The sequence below is a fragment of the Ambystoma mexicanum genome, chromosome 2p (assembly GCF_040938575.1).
Source record: "Ambystoma mexicanum isolate Mex_15411 chromosome 2p, UKY_AmexF1_1, whole genome shotgun sequence".
NCBI classification, from domain to species: Eukaryota; Metazoa; Chordata; class Amphibia; order Caudata; family Ambystomatidae; genus Ambystoma; species Ambystoma mexicanum.
The window spans coordinates 1,302,107,093-1,302,129,743 of NC_090923.1; the positions used below are offsets into that span (position 1 = coordinate 1,302,107,093).

The 22,651-nt window shown below is 45.9% G+C and overlaps 1 protein-coding gene across 3 annotated transcripts in view; it reads right to left on the reverse strand.

The window, feature by feature from the left end:
* Window positions 1-22,651, reverse strand: part of CCZ1 (CCZ1 homolog, vacuolar protein trafficking and biogenesis associated) — a 732,451-nt gene that overhangs the window by 23,183 nt on the left and 686,617 nt on the right. For all 3 annotated transcript variants that reach the window (XM_069645641.1, XM_069645642.1, XM_069645640.1), the window contains one exon: window positions 10,261-10,388. In XM_069645641.1, the coding sequence (XP_069501742.1) occupies window positions 10,261-10,388 (128 nt within the window). The remainder of the gene's footprint in view (window positions 1-10,260; window positions 10,389-22,651) is intronic.

Sequence of the window (22,651 nt, forward strand, 5' to 3'; positions counted from 1 at the left end):
TGAAAGGCAATCACAAAGCAGTCAGCTGTTATGGAATGGGAGCCCTAATATGACATTCCTTAGCCATACTGCAATGCAGTACAAAAGTTGGAAAACATGAATGTTCAAGCAACAAGGCAACACAAGAAGCTTGTAAATACAATATTTGGAAAATCTCTCTTACAGAAAGTTGTATTAGATTCTACAAGATGGCTGAAATTATAACGGCTTTCATCATGATGCACTCTTTTTCCATTGCTGATGCAGGTGAGTGATACTGTGGCCCCTCAAAATACTGATGCAGAAGCTCTGGTAGAGAGTTCAAACTCTCTCTAGTATGGCATATCTGACACCGCTTTATGGCACATAGAAACACAGACACCAAGAGTGTGCGCTTTCAAGACTGTCCTTCTATTTTTGGCAAATCGATGTTAGTTGGGATAAAGTTTTACAGAGATTTGGGGAGAAACTAGAACTAAATTGAAGATGGCTGAGTCTAAAGTACCCAGGGAAGGATACATTAAAGATATACAGGGTCAAGAGCTTTTTATAATTATCGATTCACTGTGTATTCCTGCAGGGGTGGAAAAATACCCTTTTCTAGAGGGACAATCTAGCATAGGGTTTTCGCTTCACTTGCTAGGAAGACAGGGTCTGTTACCCAAACACAATAATTCACTGCATCTGAATATTCAGTCCATATTTCAAAACACAAAGTTCACAGCCAATCAAGGCAGGGTCTTTGTCTACCCCAATTCTCCCTATCAAAACACAAAAGTCTTACACGTGTTGAGGTTTTGTTTCTTTGTGATGCTAAACCTCGATGATTCTGGGTTATCCTCTCTCTGGTTCTGGATTCTTTTCCCTCTGTTCCATGTCTCCTTGCACCTTACTGGTCACTTAGGTGACACTGGGTTCCTCCTTGTTTTCCATAGGTTCTACCTATCTTCCTTAAGGGAGGAAGACCCTTTGCTGGTCTTGGCAATTCTTTGGTTACTTTCTGCTGCTAGACAGGAACAACTTCACCTCTGTCTTAATCCTCAAACTGATGATATTGTTATAGGCCTTGCAGTCAGGGGTGTATTTGGCTTAGAGCCAGTGACGTAACACAAAATGTGGGGGCCCCCATGCGAGCTATGCTAAGGGGACTCCCCCCCCCAACTCAGCAATAAATCACGGGTCGAGCCACTCTCTCGGCCGGCCTAGATCGTCACGTTTGCGCAATATACAGGAATGTGCTGCTGAAGGGGTATGCCGCACACTGCACTAGGAGAAAGATATAAATATGTATTGTAATGCAATATACAGCACACTTTCGGAGAAAAATTGGCTATAAAGCCATAGTGTTTGAAATTGTTTTGGAGGGTAACACCAATCCAATACATGTAAGTCACCAACAGTGCACAAGAACATTAATGCTTTGTTATTAAAAATGCCATGCCACAATGAAAACATGTCCAACTGGCTCCACAATGTAGACCAGTGTAGACACGTAATAAAATTACAGTAAAGCATACCAGGCCACATTTAGACATACCTAGACTGGTTGCACCAAAAGGCCAGTCAAAGCAATAATACTCATCAAGAAGAGAGCAAACATTAAAGCCTGCATCTGCGCAGCCTCTACCAACACGGCCAAACTCTTTAAAATCTGCAAGGAACTGGTCAATCCTGTTGCGGTCTCTACCTCTCCTGTTCCCTCCAAGGCCCTCTGTACGGCTATGGCCTCTCACTTCTCTGCTAAATCTCAGGACATCCTGTCCTCCATCTCCTCTTCCTCTCCCTCTCACAGCCCCCTTTGGCCATCTCTACCTCTCCCCCCTTCTTTCCTCTTTCTCTCTGACAATACCTGACAAGGTTTCTAGACAAGTCTGATCTATGAAAGCGTTTTCCAAACAGGTGCTCCCCTGCTCCCCCAGAACCATCAAGGACCATATTGACACCATCGCTCCAGCATTGGCCGATTTTTGTAATCACTCTTTAGCACTGGAACGTTCCCCTCTCCCCTTAAGCACTCCCTTGTGCACCCACTCCTCAAGAAGCCATCTGCTGATCCTACCTGCCCGGCAAACTATTGCCCAATCTCCATCACCCCTTTCTTGGGCAAACTCTTGGAAAAGCTTACCATCTCCTAGCTTACTCTCCATACTGAATCTTCAGGCTGTCTCCATGACCATCAGTCTGGCTTCAGAGATGCCAAAGGCATGGAAACTGCTCTCCTGAACACCCATGAAGATCTGCTCTCTAACCTTCATTCCAGCATTCCTTCTGTCCTCACCCTCCTTCTTTCCTCTGCTTTCGACACAGTCAACAACGCCATCCTGATCAATCGACTCAGTGAGAACCTGGGCATCACAGATCAGGTCCTGGAGTGACTGACCTCCTTCCTCTTGGACCACCCTCAGCCCCCCTCCAAGGTCCAACCTGGTCCCAATCTCTCTGCCACCTCTCTCTATCTGTGGCGTTCCCCAGGGTTCTATACTCTCACCCTGGTTTTTCAACCTCTACTTGGCCCCTTTGGCCCGCCTGATCTCTACACCTTCTCCTCCAACTTTCAGTGTTATGTGGATGACTCAGCTTTCCTTCAGGCTCCCCTCAGCCTCCTCTCCTCTCTCGCTCATTCCTGACTATCTATCTGCAATTCAGGATTGGTGCGCCTCCAACAATCTCTGCCTTAATGCCAGTAAGACGGAGATCCTTCTCATTGGGACCCCGACATCAGCTTTCCCTCTTTCACTCTGGCCATCCGCCTTGGGCCCTCTTCATTCACCTTCCTGTGAGGCAAAAAATCTTGATGTCATCTTCTATGCCACTCTCTCTTTCTCTCCTCACATCTCGGATGTCACCAAGATGTTCCACTACCAGCTGCTCCTCCTCAAAGGAACTCTTCCCTTTCTCACTTTCCACCAGAAGCTCACTGTCTCCAGAGCCCTGGTTCTCTCTAGGCTGGACTACTGCAACAGCCTCTTTCTCATTCTGCCTTCCTCTACTCTCTGTCATCTGCAACTAATACAGAACAGGACTGCAAGACTTATCCTTGGCTTCAAGCCCAGGGGTCATATCTCTCCAGCCTGAAATCTCTCCACTGGCTCCTAGGGGCTGCAAGGTTCAAGTTCAAGACTCTTTGCATTGTCCACAAGGCTTTCTGGGACCAGGGCCCACACTACATCCAATGCTCTCTTCCAAAATACCTTCCCTCTCGAGCCCTTTGCTCAGCTACCTCCAACTGCCTAAGGGTTAGACACTTCTCCAGGCAGAGAGTGGGGGGTAGATCTCTCTCCTCTGCTGGTGCCTCCCTCTGGAATGGCCTCCCTGCCCCTTCAAACTTGAGCCGGACCACCTGAAGTTTCGGAAGCAGCTCAAAACTTTCCTTTTCTCCGCTGCTTTCTCTCTCTCCCTCCCCTGCTGACCTACCTATCTGCTGTACCGACTGGTTGCTTGGATACCCTCAGAGTCTCTCTGAGTTCAGGCTCTTTCTTGATCGGTCACCCTTGCACTGTCTCCGTGCCTACCATGCACTTAGGGGATGTAACTGTAACCCTGCAGCCCCTTAGAGCATTGCAGCCCTGTTTTCCCCTCCCCTCTCCCTTGCACTTCCCCCCTCCCTTTCCTCTTGCACCTCTCGTTCTCACAATGACACAAGGCCTAGTGAGATGGTTTGTCTTGTCCTCCCTCCATCTTCCCTCGCTTGTCTTGTCGCGCATAGAAACACTTGTGTACAGGCGCGTTATAAATGACTTTTATCATATAATTTTATCACAGATGCCTAGAAAAATATACAATGCCGCAGTAAGAAATGGCTAGACTGGCAGCACCCAAATGCCAATCTAACCAGATAATTACATTTAGCAGGACTGCTTTATCAGAAATTCCCAGTTAAAAGAAAGTCATACCAAACTGAGGAATGACTAGACTGGCTGCACCAAAATGCCTCTCTAGCCACAAATACCACATATCATGCCTGCTTAGCCTGGACACGGACAAACGTTATGATTTATCGCACAATCCCGCCCTACCACACATCCTCTCTCCGTCCCACCCCCTACTCCAACCTCCATAATCAGCTCCTTGGCCAAGAATTACCTCCACGTTCCTCTTCCTTGTCCCAGAACTTACGTAGGAGGCTCCTTGCCTCATAGGTAAGTACTGAGATGAGGAAGAGTGGGCTAGGAGTAATGAAGAGTACAGGTAGCTAAGTCAGGCATTACCTCCATGTACCTCTACCTCATCCCAGTACTTGTGTATGAGGCAGAGCACACATGTACTGCCTCATACATAAGTACTGGGACTAAGAAGAATAGGGGGCTAGGAGTAATCAAGGCATTAAACACAAGTAGTAGTGCAACACCATTGAGTTGACTGGGCTTCAGCATTCCCCCCCTCCCCCACTGACATTTTGGGCTATGTTACCTTGACCTGGCTGACCTTCAGAGCAGTTGCCAGACAGAACAGGACACAGATGCTAAACAGCACCTGGGTTTTGCTGTTAATAAGGGCCCAGCAATTACCAAAGTAAAGCATTTCACTGCTAGTACCTGCATTCAAATGCCAAGTTTTTTTGGCAATTGAAATCGCGATGTGCGTCTAGTACTTGCATGCCAGGGGAGTGATTGGAATGGTAGAGAGGGAATAGGAGACTTAAAGGAGAGAGTTAACTGCTTGTAACATTGAAGCTGCACTCGAATAGTCTCATTAAAATGTGTAAAGAAGTTAGATGCCCCCACACAAATAAGTTTGCCCCTCCCCACCACCAGTGAAGTTAGCGCCTCTCCCAACATTTGAAGGGTTAGCCCCCTGAAATGTATGTTTTGTTGTGCCCCTGTACACAAGCACACACCATTCACCATATACACACCCAGCCATCCATACATTTAAGTGTGCACCCTTTCGCCATACAGGCACACCCAGCCAGCCACCCATACATTTAAGTGTGCACCCTTTCACCGTACACACGCACTCCCAGCGACCCATGCATTTGTGTGCACCCTTTCACCATACACTCACACAGGCAGCCACCTATTCTTTTAAGTGTGCACCCTTTCACCATACACTCACACATGCACACGTCATAGGGTTGAGGGGAGCCCTATTACTTCAAAAAGAAATTGGGGCGCATTACGGGTCTGGCGGTAACCGTGCCGGTGCTACCAGCGGGTTGCCGCCAGACCAGTAAAAAAATACTGCCGCCTGACTTCCCGTTGCCACCCGGCTCTTCCAAGTCCAGCGGTTGAGAAGTTAGGCGCCGGTAATTTCGGTAATCCCCATTCCTGTGGAGTCCCGTACGACTCCATGGGGTTGGGGACACGGAAGCACTGCACCGTTACTAACGGTGCCGGTGCTTCCGTGACGGGTCTGCCTACCAAGGCCGCTGTGCCCGGCAGGGTTAGACGTGTTGGGCACAGCGGCCCCAGCAGGTAGACCTGTAATATGCCGGTCCGGAAACAACGGTGCCGGTAAGATTACCAGCACCATTGTTTCCGGGCCAGCATGGTCAGAATGAGCCCCATTGTTTCTTTTTGAAGTCACTCTAACTTCATTAAGAAATGATTCAGTTAAGGACTGAAACATAACAGAAATAATTTCTTTATGAAGGCAGAGTGACTTCAAAAATAAACTATTTATTTTTGAAGTCATAGTGCCCCTCCCCCCACCCTATAAACCCTCCAGCCTAGGGTCTTCCATGTCATGGGTTTGGGGGAGCCCTCAGCCTTAAAAAAGAAAGTTTCTTTTTGTAGTCACTCTGCCTTCATAATGAAATGATTACAGAAATAATGTATTATTAATGCAAAGTGAATTCAAAACGAAAACTTTTTGTTATGAAAAAAAAACTTTTTTTTTTAAAGTGGGGTCCCCTCCCAGGACACGTGCTGGTGGGGCCCCCCGCCCCACGGGCCCCCGTTATGCCAGTGCACAGAGCTTTTCTCCTCTCTCCAGGCTCAGGGATTCAGCACGCGTTGAAGCTTCTGACAGAACTGCAGGATACTGAAAGATACATTTCCTCGACACCATCGTGGCTCCTTGTATTGCCCGCGTTTTGAAAGATTGCTGTGGCTTCTATTCTGCAGTTACAGGTGTTCCGCCACCTTCTTATGCGGTGCTGTTGCCTCCTCCCATGATACTACTCTGACTGTATACCTCGGTCGTCCTTATATAGAATACCCTGGGGATTGTTTTTAGCCAATTGGATGCAGGGACGGTGGAAGGAAGGGAGGAGAGACAGAGACTTTAAAGGGGTTGCCAACTTGGATTTGGGAACAGGCTCCACAGATGTTCTTTATGTGTGTGGCTATTCTATTGAAGACGTTAGCCTGGAGTTTGTAAGGCTCCCCTAGTAAGCGCCCCTCCCACTGCAAAAATACAGTTTCTGGTTTAGGAGTGGGAATGGATGTTTTCCCCATTGACATCCAAGCCTGGGCTGCTGTTGCACTGATATTTCTCCTGAAACGCCCTGTCCGAAGATGAGAACCTTTCCGTCTCTTCCCAGAGATATCGGGCAGGGAGACCCACATTTTGTTCTTACACTATGCCTCAGTTGGCAATATAAGGGACTGTGCTGTGGGGTTCCCAAACTGCGGTGTTTATAAGAGGAAAAACCACCATCTTTACATTATTTCTTCCCCTCAAAATGTGATTTTGTGGCATTCTGATTTTGTTCCAGGTTTTCCTTCTCTCTGAAATATGCATTGTGGGAGATGGCCTTTTCATTCCACTTTGCTGGCATTGGAGGAGCTGTTCGTGGTGCAGGTCTACACTCCCTATAATATCCATGTCCTATGGCAAAAGACCTAACCTAAGTCAGGCAAGTTCCCGATTTTTTGGTTTTCGGGGGATCAGAGCTCAAAGGGAACTAAATCACAAGGAAAAACATATATAAAGTGAGCCTGATTACCCCTCTTTCCAGAGCCCAGAGGTACGAGTGAAGAAAAGTTTACAAACTAAACAAATACAGTTTGCTGATGTAACTACAATACATCATGGAACCCAACACAGAACAAATACTCAAAAACCCAATTTATTGCATGTTGTATGTGATTAAAACGGGGCACATAGTGCCACAGACAGAACAAATGTCATATTGCAAAAAAATATTATATTAAAAAAACTTTTTTACAACGTGTAATATGACAAATGTCATTGCAAAATATAATTATATTAAACACTTTTTTACACGTTGTAAAAAAGTTTTTTTGAATATAATTATTTTTTGCAATATGACATTTGTCATATTACACGTTGTAAAAAAGTTTAATATAATTATTTTTTGCAATATGACATTTGTTCTGTAGGTTGGAATTGTGTTTCTTCCTTTGTGCTTCAGCGGTTGCTTGTACAATAGTGTAGCCTTCTCTTTAAAATTGGCTGTGATATCAATTTAGCAATTGAACTTTCTTTTTCTCTGAACGAAGGGTTTGCTTTTATTTTTTTTTTTAGATGTCAACGGAATCCATTCTTTCAGCCAAGTAAATTCACACCATTTAACTATTTTCTATGCCAAACATGTCCGTAAACAGACATGATCAAATAAAAAAATAGAGATGGGATTGAATCATTCACAAATGTATGGGATGGTTTGTTCGTTGTTATGCTGGATTTGTAACGGTCCTAAAATGTCAACTAGGAAATGTACTTTAAAAAGTATGTGTTATTTCAATTCAAAAGAGAGAAACCATCCCTACCATAAATGCCTGGCCCCAAAATTGCATCCAACGGGTAATAACTATAAGACAATGAAACAAATCTGGACAATTCATCCCTTCTCCCTAGAGGGGAGCCACCCCTGTGAGGCTAGGGAGGTGAGCCCACTCTCCAAAATCTCACTAGGGGTAGAAAGCGGGACCTCACTGGGAATGACTCCCCTCTCGGGTACAAGGACTCCCAGTTCAATGAGGATCTCCCTGATAGGAATACATTGTCCTCATACATGGGACTGTAAAGAACTGAGTGCTCTCAAACTTTCACTACATATATCAGCCATCCTCCATCAACGCTATTGGCTTCAGGTAGTGCTGACTATTATCTGACCGTTCCCATAAAGGAAGAAGAGTCAAGTACCAACAAACCTCCTTCCTCCCGATTGGCTTCAGGTAATGCTGATTGTTATCTGAGGTCCATTATAAATGAAGAAACGCACACATTATCTGATTGTGATGGCATACATGCACAGAATAAGAACTGTGAATGGAGAGTGACTAGGGAAGTTGTTCGCGACTCCTAGGCAGGGAGGATAATCCACGGTATGCAGAGGTGAGCCTCTGTGCAACTACACACAAGTGCAGAGCCAGCAGTGGCATAGTGGGAGTGAGGCTCGCTAGCTGGAGGCTACAAAACGGGTACGCTGACCCAGCGGGAGGCTCCGAGCAGATGGGAAGCAAACTGCCTTTTCCGGTAGCACGACCACTAACACTCAGGGCCCGATTCTCATCATGGCCCAGTGAACGTGATAAATAGCATGATTCACTGCGCCATTTCTTGACGCCCAGGCACCACTGCTATTTTGAAGTGGTCCTGGGCGTCATCGCAAAGCACGACAGTGCTTTTGCTGTAATCCGCCTTGCAGAATCTCAGCAGCATTTTCGTTAAATAACGAGGAAATCGTTATTTAACGAAAATGCTGCCGATACACCAATGTCAGCAGCTTCAACATTGCAGGATGTTGAAGCTGCTTACTTTGGTGTATAGGAAAGTGTTCATTTACACCCTTGCGGTGTATATGAACACTTTCATTTAAAGCGAGAAGCTTCAACGTTGCATCCTGCAACGTTGAAGCTGCTGGCCTTGGTGTAAATGAAAGTTTTCCTATACACCCGTGTGGTGTATATGAACACTTTCATTTAAAGCGAGAAGCTTCAACGTTGCATCCTGAAACGTTGAAGCTGCTGGCCTTGGTGTAAATGAAAGTGTTCATATACACCGCACGGGTGTATATGAACTCTTTCATTTACACCAAGGCCAGCAGCTTCAACGTTGCAGGATGAATCTCCAGAGAGGGGGAAAATATAAGCAAGAGGAATTGTCGTTTGTTCTCAAGAGAGAGGAAAACAAAGCAAGAGGAATTTTTGTTTGTTCTTCAGACAGGTGAAAAGCAAGAACTGTATGAAAGACACTTGCATTTTAATCGACAAACTGTAAACAAGGACTGGATATTGAGTAGGCATATCCAAACCGAACTCCGAGTGTTCCAAGAGACGGGCCAGGTAGAAGCACATGCTGAGGCTGTTCTACAAGCCTCCTTTTTCGTTTTCAATAGGTTTTTCTGTAGTTATAGGGTCAGTTAGGAACTTAGGAATTTGGACTCAGGACTCTTTATTTTGGACTATGACAAGCACCCTTTGCTTTTGTTTTCAGAATTTCCCTGATAGTGATAGGGCCAGTTAGGCTTTTTCCTTTTATTTTGAATGTTGATCAATAATATAAAACATAACAGACTGAATTGCTTAGTGCTGCTAGATAAAAGGAGGTTTTGTTCTAGCCTGCGGCTGAGGGCTATATCGGCCATTAATACACTCTCCACAAGCTATATGCCTGAGCCTTAGGCAAGGGCCCATAAAGAATGGGGGAGCATTAACAGACGTTATATTCCAAGGAAGAGGAGCTAATTGCTATTAGAACATTCCACCCATTAGGTGTAGAACATTCCGTTTAAAACAGAGAGAGACAAGGAAGACTTCAACCTGCCATTATTGCCCTCTGCCACTGCATTGAATGTAATGCAATTGCCAACATTGCAATATTCTAATAAACAACTTAATTTATCAACATAAAAAACGAATCGGCCATGTTAAGATTCAAATCTGTGGCACCGATGCCAGCAGTGACTGCTTAGATTGTCAAACTATTCTACTAGTTTGATGATATGGCGGGATTTCCACCATAACACAAATAGCCATAGCTTATTATGTAACAAAAACTCTAATTTCTGGGCAGTGACTTGTAAATTCTCTATGATACATAACAACATACCTTAAATTTGGCACCAGGAAGTTAAACTTCACTAACCTTATCCAATTAATGTCAAGGTGAGGCCGGAGCGGGCAAGATACTGTTTACATTTTAATTATTCAAAATACCTGTTCAGATAGATGCGCTGAATATTGATGATGTCTTTCTCTAGCTGATATGCAATGCATAGACAAGAAACTAAAACCTCATGCAACCTGACCTCGACCGCCTTTGAAATTCAGAGTAAGAACTTTTTCTTAATGATGCTATCAGTTGGACTCATATGTTTGTACTCACAGACTTTACCAAGTAAGGCCTCACAGGAGCACTAGATGAACTCACCATTTACTTCGATCAGGTTTGCATTTTTTTGATTCAAAATAACATAAAGTTCTCGTTGATCCGATTTTTTCCCCACAACCCAGTAGTCGCTCATTGCTTTCACAATGATTTCCTCGTCTTCATCGACTCTGAAACAAAAATGACAGGTAACGTTTTTATTTTTCCAATTCTGTATTTGACAAATGGACAGAGCATGTTCTGTGCGAAAAACACAGAAAGTCAGAATAAGTACAGTGGTAGTGAGGTACAGCAGGCAAAGGAAAACAAGCGCAGGACCTCAGAAAAACCGTAGGACTCTTTTTAAACACATAATCTTAAATATAATTTGAAATACTTTAACTTAATACAGACTCATCAATGGTAGTTAGTCTTCCTCAAAGTAGAACAATGCATAGACATAGGCCCTCATCACGAGTTTGCGGTAACCGGCTTGTGCTACCGACGGGTTACCGGAAAACTCGCCTTACCGTTACCGGCACTGGATATCCCTGTGTTAACAGGATATTATGGCTGCCGGCAATAGGTTCCCATTCCATGGAGTCCCATAGAACTCCATGGGATGGGAACGACTGAATCACCCTCACTGTTGTTAACAGTGCCGGTGATTCAGGGATTTCTCTGCTGGTAGGGGCATGAACTGCCAGCAGGTCAGGCCTTACCGGCAGACTTGGAGTGAGCCAGTCCGGTAACAATGCCTGAGCCGGTAGTACCAGCATTCTTTCCGGCATTGTTACTGGACCGGCACACACATAATGAGACCAAAGACTTCAACTGTTTAATTCCAGTGCTGGTGCACAGGTTTCTTTTAATAAGGTATCACAGTAATAAAGAAATATGGTGCTTTTATTAGCAGAGACAAAAAGGGCTTGTTAGTTCTGGCAATCACCCTGTACCATCCAGAAGCAGAATAACAGGTAAGTCTCGAGTCCAGAAAGATGGTGGAGTGCATTCGTAAAGAGTAATTTCCACAGAGAGAGCTATATTAATGATTCAAAATCAACTCTAGAATGGAATAACTTGCAATACACCACGATGGATGGAGGACGTCATGCAAACAGACTTATTCGAGAAAGAATATTTGCAAACTGGCATTCCCAAAATAGACTTCAGCCTTGGAGTTCACAGCAAGACTTTTATCTCTACAGAAATAAGACAAACCCTGTTTGACTTCCAGCTCATCTTTAGAAGAGGGCCATAGCTCAGAAATGACAGTCGTATGCTTGCTCAAACCAGAGTGACAGCAGGTATCATCCGGGAAAATGAATGCAAGCAATAAACACAGGGCTACGGTAGTGATAGAGCCTTTAGAGTCGGACCCTGGAACACCATCAGTTACACACTAGGCCCTTTGAGAATTCTCATCCCAAAACAAAGGCATGTTAAAGTCTTCTGACAGCAAGCCTACAAGGCTTACAAAGATCTATGTTGCAAGGAGCTGTAGGATACCACATGAAATGATCATGCAACATCCTTTTCTGTTTAAAACTATAATCCAGTGAGGGTCGTTGTACTGGATCCAGGATGGACACTCTTTCTAGAAGCTCAGGACCAGCTTTTGTGCTGCAAGACCTCTTAAACTCAATGGCCTGAGCCTCGGGCTAGTTGCGGCATGCTTCAGCCGGGAATCCTAGGAGATTACCAGGTTCCAGTATGGGAGTAACTAAGAACTGAAAGAAGGTGGTCGCCCTTATCCTTCTGCATGGCCGCCCATGCATCACAACTGAAAGGGGGATGCCAGCGCTCCACTGTTGTGGGCGCTAGTGTGGAGAGGAAACGCGTCTATACAGCTTTGTGAATGTGGGCAAACAACATTTGTGGGTGGAGTGAGGTGGCCAGACCAGTGGATGCACTTCATTCCTTACAGACAGCTATATTGCCCATTTGTGCAGAGCCCAGCTAAGAAGTGGTGACACCTGTGGTGGCTTAAGGTGCATTACCTGTTTGGAGTCATAAGCATTTGCTCGGCGCAGGCTCTCAGCGATTGGAGTATGATGGCAGCACATTGCCACTCAGGATGAGCCAAGTTTGAGTGCACCATTTCTATTTTATAATTACTGTAAGGTAGCAACATGGCAAAGCAATAAGACAAGTTTGACAGCAGGTTCCAATAGTGAAGTGGCGATCTTGAGCACCTGAGGAGGCAAGCTACACAGACCAATGGAGCAATTTATCAATTCACTAATTTCTTGGGCAGACAATTTACTCTGTCTCTCACTCGGCTTAATGCTTTGTATGACTCCAAACTATGTGCAAAGCGGTAAAGTGACTTGCATACAAGCAGCAGAAGATTTGCTCTTACAACGCATGGGTATCCAGTCATTTTATTGCGAACAAAACAGATTGGTACATAACAGAGCGGACAATAACACCGAAAAACACTGAAAAGATTAAATAAATATATAACGGGTAGTGGGATAAGGGGTTAAAATGGGTTGGGATGGGGTTGGAGTGGCTTTAAAAAGGAAAAAAGTGGGCTTGGGGGGAACCCCCAAATAATATATGTTTTTAAAACAAATCGGTGTTTTTCGATGTTTTGTCCACTCTGTTATGTACCACTCTGTTTTTGTGGTCGGTAAGATCACATATAATCTCTTAAAGCTGCCCTGTTCCGCAACTAACTCTGGCGTACGGAACAAACTGAATTAAGAAAAAATTACTTACCTCTCAGTAATGTTATTTCCGATGGATGTTCCTCCCACAGATTCCGAAACAGAGATATTCTATCTCTAGCGCAAATTGCCTCCAGAAACATTTTCACCACCATGGGGATGCAGTGCAGCTCTGCTTTGGCTCCACTCTGTGCCTATATGACCCAAACAGCAGATGTATTGCTAGGTCAACATATTTGAAGTCATTATGTCCCTTTACCTTAGTTTGGCCCTTTTAACCCAGCACTCAGCCACTGAGGGACCGCACAACAGATAAGCTGTACATGCTATCTGCCAAGAGGGGCATATTGGAAGGGCGAGGAGGAATCCGTAGGATGTACATCCATCAGAAAGAACATTAGCAAGAGGTAAGTTATTGGTTCGTCTAATGGATTCCTACTTCCCACAGATTCCTTATCTATGATAGACTTCCATTGCAGTATGTGAGGAGGGAGGAGAACAAGAAGACAACACCTAAATTGGAAAACTCTGGAGGACGGTTAGACCAAAACTGAGCGTCCTGCCCTGACATGGAATCAAAGCAGTTATGTTTGGCAATTGTGTGCAGCAAGGCCCACATGGCCCCTTGGCAAATGTCCAAGACCGAGGCCCCCATGTGCAGGGCACAGGTGACAGCAAGCCCTCCAGTTGAATGAGCCATGAGAACTTCTGGCAAATCCTTCACATCCAGATTGTAGAATTCTGAGATGAAGAGAATGATCCACCTTGACATGGGCTGTTAGTCACAGCCCTGCCAGCATGAGCAGCAGCATAAAGCACAAATCGCTGGCCATCATTCCTGACATCCCTCATCTGAGAGAGGTAGAAGTTGAGTGCCCGCACCCGGGTAAAGTCAATGGAATCGTTAATCCATCTTGGAGGGATGTGGTGAAAGAAAAAACATAGGATGACGGGTCTGAGAGAGATGAAAGTCAGAAAGCACCTTGGAGAGAAAGAACGGTCTCACTCTCAAAGTCAACTTCTCCCTTGACAACACCAAGTAGGGAGGTTTAAATGACAATGGGCCTGATCACGAGTTGGGCGGTATCCCAGTCTCATTACAGTAAGTGAGATATGACAGTGTACATAGTGCAAGACCACGCATAGGGGTTACAACATATGGGTGGATCTTGAAAAGCAAACTCTGCCAAAGCCACGCCTCATGGTATGGAGCAAAGCAACGGCTCTTGGTACAGGGGGCTACTTCAGGTGTACAAGTAAGCATAGAAGACAAAATTGGTAAGGATGCACAGTCTGGCAAAGCCACACCTCATGGTACGGGGGGGCTACTTCAGGTGTACAGATAAGCATAAGAGAGAAATTGTAATGGACATCTCCTGCACAGGGTCCATAACAGAACATAAGTGCATGCAGTATCAACAACAGGTGGACATAGGGGAACAGTGGGTGTTGGTTATAGTTACTGTCAAGTTAAAGGGGAATGGCATAAGGGCCTATAATATAGCAGGACATACCCCCAAGCTGGGTTCATCTTAACATAACAGGCAAACATGGGGAAGCAGTAGACACTGGTACAAACTATTATAAGCAAAAGATGTGGAGACATATATTTAGCAACTACATCATAAACCTACCATTATTGTTAGGTTAAATCTGTCACACGGTGGAAGTGCAGGGAGGTAGCAAGGTATAAGATGGGACCAGTGGAATGGTAGGCTGCGCAGGGCAAATACTTTGTGGAGTAATGAATGATAAGAGTAAGGTATACACCAGTAAGCAGTGGAGAGGGGCTCAAGACGCACCAGAAAAGTTGCACCCTTAATCTGGGGGATACATCGGATGTGTGGAGCTCCCTTGAGATAATGATGAGAGTCTATGGTTGGGAACTTCTCGGGCTTCAAATTGTTCCAAAGAGCGGCCCCCACAACCAGCCAGCGGTGAATGGCGAGGTCACTGGGTCGGCTCGCGTGAAGGGCTTTCTGGAGCAGCAGCTAAAATGCTGGAGAGAGGGGGTCGGTGGGGGCTGTTTCTGAGCACAGACATATGTTTTAGGTACTAGCAGAGAGCAGATATCATTGCCATGACTTTGCCAGAAAAGCTGCTTGCTGCCTTGGTGGAGGTCGGAGGCATGTAGGGGGCCATCATTCTGGAATTAGTGTCAGCATATATAGGGGTATTTGCTGATATGCCGTACAGGCCCAGACAGGAAGCAGCCTTAAGCTGGGGCCTTCAGAGGGGGCTGGCTTCGCCTGCTGGCTCCCCTGGATAGAACCATATGAAGTGAACTGCGGCCAATGCGCATCCTGCTGCTTCAGGTAGGAAAGCAGGCAACGTTGGGGTAAGGGGATCTCAGAAATGGTGGCAACAATTTTTAAATGGAGCTGCTGCTCCGTTTCACACAAAGGCAGCCCAGCAGGGTTTGCAGTCATTGCTCGTCTTGCAAATAGGGCCCAGTGGGGCTTACCTGAATGGAAGGGCGGCATGCCCGTGGTGCTCGTGGTAGTGTTCAGCTACCAAATTTGTGCTATTCAGCTACACAACTGGGATGGGAGGACCTTCATTAAATACTGTGAACATCTTTGACATGATTTTGCTCACTGGAAGCAGACATATTCCTGAGGTGCAGCCCCGGCATCACTGAGGTGTGCCCGAGGCTTCATTCCCATTGGACAGTTTCGGTCTGAATCAGAGTCATTCAGGGCTGAGCCTGTAGACATACGTTTGCAGTCTCACGTGGGGTGCCTACCAGATCCTTCCAGCATTATGTGCCCAGTGGAAGCCAGGACTGTGGTGAAGATGTAGAGCATCTCAAGCTTAAATTCTTCCGATACTTCCAATGGGAGGATTGGGTGGGAAATGGTACCTACAAAGCCGAATCCTCTGAGGAATTCCTGGCTCAGTGGTGCCACTTCTTCTTTAAAGAAGAAGGATACCTTGAGGAACTGCTCAGGGAGTGGGACCTCTTGCAGTGCTTTTTCTGTCTTTCTGGGCCAGGGAGCAGCCTTATTTTCTCCTCTGCTACATGCCCAAGCAACACTGAAGGATTCCTTTTGTCATCTCTGTGGCAAAAGGAAAAAGAGCTTTGTGGCACACTCCTGTAGGGCCTTACATACGTGGACTTGCACAACCCGCATTCCAGCTGGAGGAAACTAGCCAATCATCAAGTTAAGGCTAAATGTGACTCATTCTCCCTCACAAGATGACCTTGATAAAAAACCCTTATGGCCAGAACTAAGGGAAGAAAATGGAGTGAAATACAAGCCGTCATTCCTCTTGATTTTGGTCAAGAACCTGTAGTACAAGTGATCAACACCTCTTCCCTTAGCTCCACATCCAGGGTGCAGATGTCACAGAGCTTCTCGATTCTGAACTTGAATCCTATGCATGAGGGCAGACATCGGTGATGACCGTCTAACTCAGGAAGGTGCAAAGAAGCTTGACTTTATACCCTCCAGATTGCAAGGGTGGGAATAAATGTTCTACTAGGGAACATAAACCAGCAGTGTTGAGTCATTTCTGGGTTCTGGACTCATGAACCAGAGGAAAAGAGAAGAAGCCCTTAGAGAAAAGCTGAAGCACTTCCCTCGTTGGCTGCTTTTTGAAAAATATGTGTATTACATTCCAGGTGGAAAGGCATGAAAGAAAAGTGAAAAAGAATTTCATCAGATGGTTTAAGAGGGTGTGAGGTCTTTTCTTTCAGATTTATCTAATGGGGAATCCAGCTAGAGTGAAACATAGGCAAGTTGTGATTCAAAGCAGCAGATATAATCTCCTGTGCCAAGATATCCCAAACTCTGGACCACCAAATGTCCAAAAGTGGGTTGGGTTCCTGAACAAGGCTACTGTGATTCTATCTTCAATGAGATGATTCCCAATGAGATTACCCTTGTGAGAGTGGGCAGTCTGTGGCAGTCCCTCTCAGTTTCAGTCTCTCTACAGTCTCTCTACAGTGGCTACAGTTGACGCCATTTCCCTTCAAAACCATAAGGCAGCAGCGAAGCGGAGTGGTGTGAGAGTGGGCAGTCTGTGGCAGTCTAATGGCGTCTAGGGCGGATGGGGGAGAAGCCCTGGACCTGAGACACAACATCTTTGAAGATGAAAACGAACCACGAAGGCTGCGGAGTGCCAACAGCGCCTCTACTCTTTTGCTGGCCCCCTCATCTTCCCCATCCTCTAACAATACTCAATCCACGTTACAATCTACCATCTTATCCTGTGCAGGCTCTCTGAAAAGGCCGGGAGGCAAACTACAAAACATTCCATCAAGAAAGCTGCCTACACTAACTGTTCAACAGCACGCCTCTAAACCCAACCACCCTACTCAGAAGCACAAACAACAACTTTTACCTGAGGAATGGACTGAGCATTCCGCTGGTTTCTCCATGATTGGGGACGCCGCCAGCAAGTCGAAACGATTGGAGCAACACGGCACATTCGATCCAGAACCGGTGATGGGCTCCAGCCTCAGGGGATCAGTGGCGCTTCGGCCCCTGGCTGCGACGGCGGGCAGCATGGAGGGTCCTCCCCTCGTAGGGGGAGAGGCCTCCCATGTCGGGACCCGGGAGGAGCTGGGGTCGGGTGGCGCCTGTGAGGAGCCCCCAATCGGGCTAACTGCGGCTAACTGCGGCTCCGCGGGACAGCGGAGCTGCGGGGAAGCCTCGCTCCATCAGCTGTTGGAGGCTGGGGCCGCACGCAGAGGACGATGCAGCAGAGCTGGGCTGACTGGGGCACGGCACCCCGGCCCGGTGGACGACGCGGAGGAGCCGTCCCTCGGTGGAGGGGGGGCCACCCGGGTCGAGGGCCGGGGGGAGCCGTGGCCGGGCTGCCGCGGTCCCGCTGCACCCGCGGGGGACTCGGAAGTGCTACAGAGTCCCGACGAGGAAACCAGCGTCTCTGGGGTGGAGAGGCCTTTGTACTCGGCTTCCCATGGCTCAGCTGCCCCACAGCGCCACCAGGTGGTTACAGACATCATTACAAAGTCTCCATTGCAAAACCTAATAAAGGCTCAAGTCCACAACCAACTTTCCTTGTCACCAGCAGAATGTGTCGAAAATACTATTTATGCAAAACTTGACCCGAAGTCTCCAGTGGGGGGGGCCAAGACCGTTGAACATCCGGACGAGATGACTTCAATCTCGCCCGTACCAACATCTTCTCCTTTGGCCCCCTTAATTCTTGAGCCTATTGAACTTGAGGCTGTTAAACCTACAGATTTGAGAGGGGGCAACAAACAGGGGGCTCCAATTCATCACCCACATGGAATCCCATTTAGACTACTTTAAAAAAAAAACTTTGATCTCCCTACAAATCCTAAGCGATCAGCAGCAAAAAAGCCTCTGAGATCCTTTACCTCAGTAACGCCATTGGCGAGTCATCGCCTGGAAAACTCACTAAAAACGCTCTTTCACAGACAAGCCAAAAAGAAACTGCATCATCCAGGGCTTGGGGAAATTTCAGACGCAGATCTATTAGAAGCTCTTTTAGAACCTCTACTCATCGTATCATCTAGCTCCCAGAAGAATCCCCCTAGCACTGAGACCTTTGTTCCACCAGTTCATCAAAGGGAACATCCAAAAGACACTTCTTTTCCTGGACCACCGGGCTTACCAATCATCTTGGAATCACAAGAATCTCTGCCAGAGAAAATGGCAATTTCAACATCCTTGCCAGTGTACAATGAGCCTTGTAGTGAAGTTCAGGAGTTTCATAGTGAAGCCCCAACTGATTTGGAGGCTGTGCCATTAACTGAATCAATACTGGGAAGTAAGAACTCTCTACCCCAGTCAGTCTGTTCCACAAATGCTCCACCAGTGTCACCGGAAATAAATAGCGTGGGGCAAAATGACACTGCTAGTCGAACCTCTCATATCTGTGAGAAAGGTAATTTTGGGTCTAAGCCCACCCCCTTGGTGGCTCCCTTGGAGAGTGAAACACACAAGGAAAACGGAAGTAAAGAGGCCTTGTTGGATCTCCGGGAGGGCCCCATTTCGAGGCTGCCGACTTCCCAAAAGAAATCAAAGGAAGCATCGCGGATATGGTCTCCGTCGACACCTGTGAGTTCTGCATCTAACAGAAGACCAAGTGAGTCTTCCTATACTATTCCGAAGGAGACTCCGTCAAAAAAAGCGGACTTCATGTACATTATGTCTGCTGTAACAATTGCATTAGCACCTTTTTGCAAGCTTTATGAGGCAATAAATGACTCCCTGAAAGATCAAACATCTATCTTTGCGATGATGAACTCTCAGCTTATTTACTTAGAAGGCTATATCAACGCTTTAGAGAAAAGAAAAAACGACCCAATTGGTACTTTGCTTGTTCACCAAGTCGAGCCTATGGAAGTCCTTACAGGCTTAAGAAAAATCAACAAAGACAGGCCAGGGATGGACGTAAGCACTCAAACAACAACACCAGACATACTGTGCCGGGACGCCTCCAACAAGGATTGTGGAACAAGGCCAAAATCGGGTTCAACCTCCTTGTCAGTTTGCCTCAACACATTGCCACTCAGAGCAAATTCGATAACTAACAAGTTGGGCGATAATGACGTGATGTGTTTAGACGATATTCTCCCACAGAAAGAACAACTAGAAACGAAAACCACCCAAGGCCTAAGCAACAAACAACTGAATCCAGGGGCGCCACTCGAGGGGAACTTGGATACGAGACCTAAGCAACAGACTCTTAACTCGCACATATGCCTTAAAACGGCCCCTTTGTTTAAAGTAACCTCAGTGATTCAGCAATCTGACCTACTACAAAAGGATCCCATACCAAAGAAGACTCAGCAATCTGACCTCCTACAAAAGGATCCCTTACCAAAGAAGATTCAAAACTTGGGAGGGAAGAAATTAGTGTCAATAAATGCGATAGATACAGAGAAACAATCAGAAGTCTTACCTCAGTCACCTAAAACAACAGAAGATTTTCTTATGCAAAAGGATTTGATGGATATAAGTCAACACTGGGATGACTGCCCCGATAGTCAACAGAAAGGGGCGAATCTCCATCTAACTAAGAGGTCATCTAGTCATCAGACAGTTACTAGAGACCTCTCAGATTTCACTTCATTAGATGAGCGTTTTAAATCTCTACGAAGCATTCATGGGGACCAAACTAGAAATCCTATTGAAAAGCGTTCTGAACAAAATCGAGATCTGGTCTCACCTTTACACCGGCCTCAAGTGACATACAGATCAAGAGTTCACACGCAAACAAAATCTGACATATCAGATCACTCTAAGGATTCGATGTACTCCCACAAGAGAAAGGGATTTCAGGAATATAAACACCATGAGAGTGGGGACTATAGACCTCACCATACGAAGAAGTCACATCAAGACTCTAAAAACCATAAGATGGACCCAACGGACAAAATTCGTCAACGGTCTGGCAACCAAAAATATCTGGTCTTAAATAGACGTAGAGTGTTGAGACTGCTACATAGTATCTCTTCTCTAAGAAACTTAAAATCAGAAGATCTCAAAACGGTGGAACCTTTCCACGAGGGTCATATGGCACAGTGTCTCCTATATATATCATCAGCCGACGTGACGACCTCGTTGTCAGCAGCAGCGGAGGCACTATTCAAACAAGGTTTTGAGCTAACACTAATTAGACAACCTATAACAGACCATGACAAGATAAAGGATCGTACAACGGAGGACAGATCGAATGAAGAACGCCAGAACATTAGCTCAAAGGCAAATCCCGCAAAGAAACCAGCAACAATCTTAAAGTTCAATACGGTCCACTCCACGCCTCAGGGGAAAGCCATTCCCCCTAGTAATTCTCCTAACATAAAGGCGATCATAACATTAGAGGAGAACCAAAAGGTGACTCAAGCTAGACCGTCTCTTGAATCTTCTACATGGGCCTGGCTCCCAAAAGCTTTATCTACACGCCTTCATAAATAGCCATCCAAATCCACTAAAACTGACCAAGAGCACCACCGACTGTCCCTGGCGACCTGGAATACAAGAGGGTTTTTACACTTAACAACTCCTGGAGACATCAATTTAGGGGACTATGACATCTTATGTCTCCAAGAAGTTTGGTTACAATCTAAACCAACATTGGATGGCTTCGAGATCGCTTTCTCAGAAGCATTAACGGGATATAAAGGAAGACCCTCATCAGGTCTAATCGTTGCAGTCCGGATGGGCATGGGACTAGAAATAACTAAAATATTCTTGAAGACCCCTTATGTCATTGCGGTACTCATTTCTTGGCGACGAAAGGAGGCTGGGGAAGAACATCCGACATGCACTCCCCTGTTGGTGATGTCTATCTACTGGAACCACAAAGGGATGCAACAGACCTTACTGTTTGATACAGTGACCTCTACTTTGGACTCAGTCTACTTAGAGTTCTGAGCATGTGATGTTATAGTATGTGGAGACTTAAACATTAATTGTCCAACGGCTTGCAATAGTACCACAGGTCACGCACAGAGTAATCCTTGCAAACAAGGCTTAGCCTGGCAGAAGCTAATGTCGGCCAGACATCTTTTTAACTCTGCAGCCACTCTTCCCGATTGTAATTCTTTACCAACATGGAAAAGAGGCTTGTCCAACTCAACAATAGACTACATATTTGTCTCTGATCTCCTCTTAGCCCGGCTGACAGACTTTAGAATTAGCCAGACCAGCCAAAGCGATCATAATTTGCTGGCTATTAAATGGGCCTCTACAAAACTAGATACAGACCATTATCCTGGAAGAATTGAACCGGAAAGAAAAGGCAATCGGGTAAGGATCACACGGGCCAACATTCAAGCAATCACTCGTTCGTATGGAAGCAGTAAGGAGGCCACAAAGGTTGATTACAGACCACTCTTGGAACCTTACAGAGCCACGACAAAAAGATTGAATGGGCCAAATACATCCCAGAGCCATCACGCACATAATTTTGACGCCCTTTTGGTGGCACAGAGAAACATCCTCCGCAGAGCGAAAAGGATGGCTGCAAGAAACAACACGCCCGCCAACAGGGCGCATATAAAGGAGATAACAAGAGCCTACAAAAACTGGCTACGGTTCTACCGTTTAAAATTACATCAACAGGACTCTGAAAATATGCTTGAACAAATTAGAAAGTCCAACTCTAGAGACTTTTGGAGCCTGGTTAACCCACGAGCTAAAGAGGCATCTACAATGATGCTAAACAGCATTTCGGAACTAGCATGGACTGGGTTTAGTCATCACTTTTCAAATCTCCAGATCCCGCTGAAGGCCCTCTATCTCCTCAGACGACAGCACGGTGGGTCGACCTCTCTGACAGAACGGATATTTTGAATAAAATACTCAAACTAAAGAAATCAAGGGCTCCAGGGCCTGATGGTCTATCTAATGAGAATTTGAAATCTGCACCAGAAGAATGGGCAAACCTGCTGAGTCTAATTTTCTACAAATGTACTATCTCCCGCTCAATCCCGCCTACTTGGACCTCAGCAGTTATTATCCCTATATTCAAAAAAGGAAGGAAGGACGACCCTAGAAACTTTCGTCCGGTGGCCCTCCTAGATGTTATAGGGAATGTTTATGGTTCCCTTCTGCTGGATCACTTTAATCAATGGGCAAAAAGAGCACCCTGTAATTACCCTCTCCAATCAGGGTTTAAAAAGGGAGTAGGAACTAGTATAAACATCTTTATCCTCAGCCTTTTAAAAGCAAAAGCTCGGGAAACAAATTGGAACCTATTCCTGGCATTTATAGACCTGACCCAGGCCTTTGACTTAGTCAACCGAAGAAAGCTCTGGGAAAAACTCATCAGTTGGGATT